Below are 6000 nucleotides of genomic sequence, written 5' to 3' on the forward strand. Positions count from 1 at the left end.
TTACTTCTACTTGAGTAACTAACACTAGTGTCTATGTTGCTTCCAGCCTCACCACCTTCCTCATTATTTTCAGAGGTGACTTGATTACTAATGTAAATACTGGAGTTTTCTTTACAGGAAATATGTTGACAGCCTCCTAAAGGAAGCGTAGGGAGGTTGTTCGGAGTCAGGAATTCACTATATAACTCCCAAGCTCTGCATCATTAGGAGAAGATTTTCATAACACTAGTGTTGGCCCCTATCAGTGAACAGCTTATTAATCCCCAAACCCTAGACCCCATAGAGACTGAGAGCAATTCAGGCCCCTTTAAACCCATTCAAATATATTTCTCTTATGTTGTGAGACACTTTAGTAGTTATATGTTGTAATTTCTGGAATAAAATTGATATCCATCTCAGATTCCAAGAGTTTGCATGTATTGCAATGAATAAAAGAAAATGTCTGTGAAGCTATTATCTGTATCGATGCATACTGGAATTCCAAGTGATAAAAATGGGGAGTCCTTTGTAACATATCAACTTAGAAACCAAATATTCCTCTTTCAGCTGGTGGCAGTATCTAAAGAACTGAGTCTGTATTCAACAGCAGAAGAGAACACACCCCTGTTAATCTCAGGCCTGCCTGACTTTCTAGCCAAGAAGTAGAAGGTTCTGGCTGCTCACCGCCTCTCTGAACTACTCTGTTCTGTCCTCCCTAGGGACGTCTCTTACACCAGTGTCACTGCCCTGCCATCCAAAGGCCTGGAGCACCTGAAGGAATTGATAGCAAGAAACACTTGGACTCTAAAGAAACTTCCACTTACCTTGAGTTTCCTTCACCTCACACGGGCTGACCTTTCTTATCCAAGCCACTGCTGTGCTTTTAAGAATCAGAAGAAAATCAGAGGGTAAATACAGATGTCTGGAAAAAGCAACAAAAGGTTTCAGTGCAAGTTGAATTAATTTCTGGGTTTGGGAAAGGTCTGTGGTTTGAGAGCCAGGTAGAAAGAATGGAAGCATCCATGAGTATCATGAAATCCGTGGGACACAATGACTGCAGACTCAAAGTGACTGCAAATGTGAAATAAGACCAGTGTCACTGGATCACAGCAGGGAGGGGGGGTGGGGATCATATAGAATCTTGTAGAGATCATACTACATGATTACTAGTCAACTGACTTTGTACCCTAGCTCAGCCACTTTCTAGTTGTGTTATTCCAGCTTGCTTACTCAATCTCCCTGAGCCTCTGTGGAGATGGTAATGTTACTATTCACAGAGGGTTTGATAAGAGTAAATGGGAAACTGAATAGAAAACACCTATCACAATTACCTGGAATATTTTAAATTCTCAAAAAACATTAGCTATGGTATGTATTCTTTTATTATCAGGCTGCTTACGAGCTGCAAAGGAGGAATGGCCTCTTTGTGCTTTGTCTGAATCTTTTCTTCACTTACATTTTTACTCTGCATTATTTCCCCTCTTGTGTCCTAACACCACCTTCATTTATCATTTACTCACTTCTGCTCAGTTTCTATATAATATCTACCGGCTGACTTTCTGACTCATATTTGCAGTCAGAAATAAAACGGGATCTAGGGGCGCCTGGGTGGCTCATTTGGTTGAGGGTCTGACTTCGGCTCAGGTCATGATCTCACGGGTTCATGAGTTCAAGTCTTGTGTCAGGCTCTGTGCTGACAGCTCAGAGACTGAAGCCTGCTTCAGATTCTGTGTGTGTGTGTGTGTGTGTGTGTGTTCCTCCCCTGCTCGTGCTCTCTCTCTCTCTCTCTCTCTCTCTCAAAAATAAATAAATATTTTTTTAAAAAGAAATAAAATGGGATCTAGTTGTGGGGGCACAAGCAAAGGGGAAAGTTGAGCAGCTGTGCAAAGAAGGCCAGTATGGCCTAATGCCTGCAGAAAGCCAGAAGTCAGGTATGGGGTGGTGAGAGCAGGCTTGATACTGAGGCTGTGTGGCCTCGGGGTAGAAAAGCACCAGGGATGGGTGGGAGGCTAGAGCGTACCTCAAGGGCAGGGTCCAGTTTTCTCGTTAACCTCCAAACAAGCTGAAATAGGCAGTCCTTTAGGCATTTTAACCAGAGCCCAATAGATGAATTAACATCTGCTTCTGCAGCTGAAACAAATTAAAGAATCCCTTTTGATGTCAGTGCGGCAAGCTAGTGAAAAACTGAATCTCACTTCCATGAGCCTGCCTGCATGATCATGTCCATTTATTCATTTGTTTGATAAGTATTTATTAAGCACCTAGCACGTGCTTGGCACTGTCCAATCCCATAGCAATGAATAGGTCGGGCAAAAGCCCTCCCGCATTTTGTTTTCAGTCTAGTGGGGGAAGTCAGAAAATAAATAAGCAAGTAAGAAGATATCAGATACTACTACAAAGGAAATAAACACAAAGTAGGACAGTTTATTTAAGGAGATCAGGGAAGGCCTCACTGAGAAAGGAACATTTGAATTTAAAACTGAATAATGAGTAGAAGCAGCTATGCGTTTTTCAGGCAAAGGGAACATGGAGTTCAAAAGCTCTGAATAGTAATAATAATAACCAACACATACATGGCATATCAGTGTTCCAGGTGCTCTTTGTAAGAGTTTTAAAAAATATACTCATCTGATCCTTTAACGACCCTATATGAAATAGATACTCCTTCCACTTTAAAAATGGGATAAGCCAGGGGCACCTGTGTGGCTCAGTCAATTAAGCGTCCAACTTCAGCTCAGGTCATGATCTTGTGGTTTCTGAGTTCGGGCCCCACGTCGGGCTCTGTGCTGACAGCTCAGAGCCTGGAGCCTGCTTCAGATTCTGTGCCTCCCTCTCTCTCTGCCCCTCCCCTGCTCACGCTCTGACTGTCTCTGTTTTTCAATAGTAAATAAACGTTAAAAAAATTTTTTTAATAAATAAATAAAAATGGGAAAAGCCAAGCTTCATAGGCCTGCCCAACGTGAACAGCTAGTAAATGGTAGAACCAAATCCTAACCTAGGCAGACTGACTCTACCATCCATGCTTTTTTACTCATTATTGTTCTTGAACTGGGTGCAGATGAGAAATAAGGGCCAATGTCACTGGAGTACAGCAGGGGAAGGGGTAGGGTGGGTAATAGGAAGTAATGTAGGAGAAACAAGCCTGACTAGATTATGTAGAATCTTGTCGACTCATGTAGATCACAGTAAGTATTCTGCATATTTTGCTAAGTCCTGGGGGGACCATTAGGGGTTTTCAGCAAGCAGTGACTTCTTTCTGTTGCCTTACAGAATCCTTGAGTCCTTCATGTGTAATGACAGCAGTATTCGGAGCCTGCGTCAGAGAAAATCTGTGAATGCTTTGAATGGTCCCTTCGACCAGGAATATGAAGAGTATCTAGGTGACAGCCATGCTGGATATAAGGACAACTCTAAGTTCCAGGATACTCGCAGCAACTCTCATTATTATGTCTTCTTTGAAGAACAAGACGAGATCCTTGGTTTTGGCCAGGAGCTTAAAAACCCACAAGAAGAGACCCTACAGGCCTTCGATAGCCATTATGACTACACTGTGTGTGGAGGCAATGAAGACATGGTGTGTACTCCCAAGTCAGACGAGTTCAACCCCTGTGAAGACATAATGGGCTACAAGTTCCTGAGAATTGTGGTGTGGTTTGTTAGTCTGCTGGCTCTCCTGGGCAATGTCTTTGTCCTGATCATCCTCCTTACCAGCCACTACAAACTGACTGTCCCACGCTTTCTCATGTGCAACTTGGCCTTTGCAGATTTCTGCATGGGGATGTATCTGCTCCTCATTGCCTCTGTAGACCTCTACACTCATTCTGAGTACTACAACCATGCCATTGACTGGCAGACAGGCCCTGGATGCAATGCGGCTGGTTTCTTCACTGTCTTTGCCAGTGAATTGTCAGTGTATACACTGACAGTCATCACTCTGGAGCGCTGGTATGCCATTACCTTCGCCATGCGCCTGGACCGGAAGATGCGCCTCAGGCACGCATATGCCATCATGGTTGGGGGCTGGGTTTGCTGCTTCCTGCTGGCCCTGCTCCCTTTGGTGGGAATAAGCAGCTATGCCAAGGTCAGCATCTGCCTGCCCATGGACACTGAGACACCTCTTGCCCTGGCATATATTATCCTTGTTCTGTTGCTCAACATAGTCGCCTTTATCATTGTCTGCTCCTGTTACGTGAAGATCTACATCACAGTCCGAAATCCCCAGTACAACACCGGGGACAAAGACACCAAAATTGCGAAAAGGATGGCTGTGTTGATCTTCACTGACTTCATGTGCATGGCTCCAATCTCATTCTATGCTCTGTCAGCACTTATGAACAAGCCTCTCATCACTGTTACCAACTCCAAAATCTTGCTAGTTCTCTTCTATCCACTTAACTCCTGTGCCAATCCATTTCTCTATGCTATTTTCACAAAAACCTTCCAGAGGGATGTATTTATCCTGCTCAGCAAGTTTGGCATCTGTAAACGCCAGGCTCAGGCATACCGAGGCCAGAGGGTTTCTCCAAAGAATAGCACTGGTATTCAGGTCCAAAAGGTTACCCGGAACATGAGGCAAAGTCTCCCCAACATGCAGGATGACTATGAACTGCTTGAAAACTCCCATCTAACCCCAAATAAGCAGAGCCACATCTCGAAAGAGTATAATCAAACAGTTTTGTAAGCTGTCCCTACACTAGCCGCAGTGGTATGGGACTTATAAAAGGCTGGTTTCTTGAACATGTATTCCTAGCCCATTACATACACAAGATGACTGACCTAACCCTTGTGCAGGTGATGTTTCATGGGGCAAAATTTCATCTCTGGAGAGAGGTAGCATTAACCTAATCATCTCCCAGGAGGAAGAAAAGCTACCAGCACGTCTGAATCCCAGGTGATATCAAAATAACTGACACTTTCTAGAAGACTTGCTTGATGCTAACTGCAGTGACAACATTGTGTAAGATGCTCAACAAATATCAACTGAAGTAGGTCAACACTGAGCTTCTCACTTTTAGATAGCATTTCATACTGAAGATTCAGCAAATGGCAAATGCTATTAACTTAGCTGGTGACCACAATATAAAATTAGCTTTATGTTGGCTTGGTCCATTTTCACATTCCCTGATACAACCAAAGAGAATGTGAATTCCTCAAAACTGAAAAGTCAAACAGGATACAGGAGCAGCTATTATGAGGTGAAGGAGGGGAAAGGCTTAGCTTTGTTTTTTCAGACTCTGAAACTACTAATCATCTCTTCACAAGAATCTACCTGATGTGACCCAACTGTTATGTGTTGCCCAGAAAAAAACTGGCAATTTCAGTTTTTATGTGACTGAGCAAACTAAGAATTGTTCTTCTTGGCTAGTCCCATAGCATAAAAGACGTGAACTCTAGAAATATTTCTAAGCAGCAGCAAGTGGGAATTATGAGCAGAGCACACTAAATCACCCATTGATTAACAAAGCAGGCTGGATGCGAGGTAACTGTTGGACCTTGTGCAAATCACTGGGCCACCTCTAAGTCTGTAGAAATGAAGGAGCCTAGGGCACCTTGTGACTCAGTTGGTTAAGCATCCAACATTTTGATCTCGGCTCAGGTCATGATCTCACAGTTCCTGAGTTCAGTCCCCACACTGGGCTCTGCACTGACAACTCAGAGCCTGCTTGGAATTCTGTCTCTCCCTCTCTCTGCCCTTCCCCCCAATATGTGTGTGTGTGTGTGTGCACGCACACGTGTGTGTATATGTGTGTGTATGTGCTCTCTCTCTCAAAATAAATATACTTAAAAAAAGAAAAAGAAAGAAATGAAGGAACTTGATGGCCTCTTCCAGTTTTAAATCTCTATGTGTATCCCTTTCCCTTAAAACATGTTTCCATGACAAAGGAAAAAGAAAAGCACTAAGAAAGTAGAATCTGTTTTTCCTATCTTGTAGGGCTGCCATCTATTTCTCTTTGGAGTCTAGAGGTACAACACAGGAAATTTCTTGGTTCATTTTTGGTTGTGATATCTGAACCAAACGTT

General features: G+C 43.3%; 1 protein-coding gene across 7 annotated transcripts in view; it reads left to right on the forward strand.

Annotated features, from left to right (window-relative positions):
* Window positions 1-5647, forward strand: part of TSHR (thyroid stimulating hormone receptor) — a 163979-nt gene extending 158332 nt beyond the window's left edge. For 6 of the 7 annotated variants that reach the window (XM_019831721.2, XM_019831722.3, XM_019831724.2 and 3 more), the window contains 2 exons: window positions 699-887; window positions 3250-5647. In XM_019831721.2, the coding sequence (XP_019687280.1) occupies window positions 699-887; window positions 3250-4660 (1600 nt within the window). In that variant the 3' untranslated portion in view covers window positions 4661-5647. 7 annotated transcript variants of the gene reach the window in all.
* The last annotated feature ends 353 nt before the right edge of the window (window positions 5648-6000 follow it).

This window comes from Felis catus, chromosome B3 (assembly GCF_018350175.1).
Source record: "Felis catus isolate Fca126 chromosome B3, F.catus_Fca126_mat1.0, whole genome shotgun sequence".
Taxonomy (NCBI): domain Eukaryota; kingdom Metazoa; phylum Chordata; class Mammalia; order Carnivora; family Felidae; genus Felis; species Felis catus.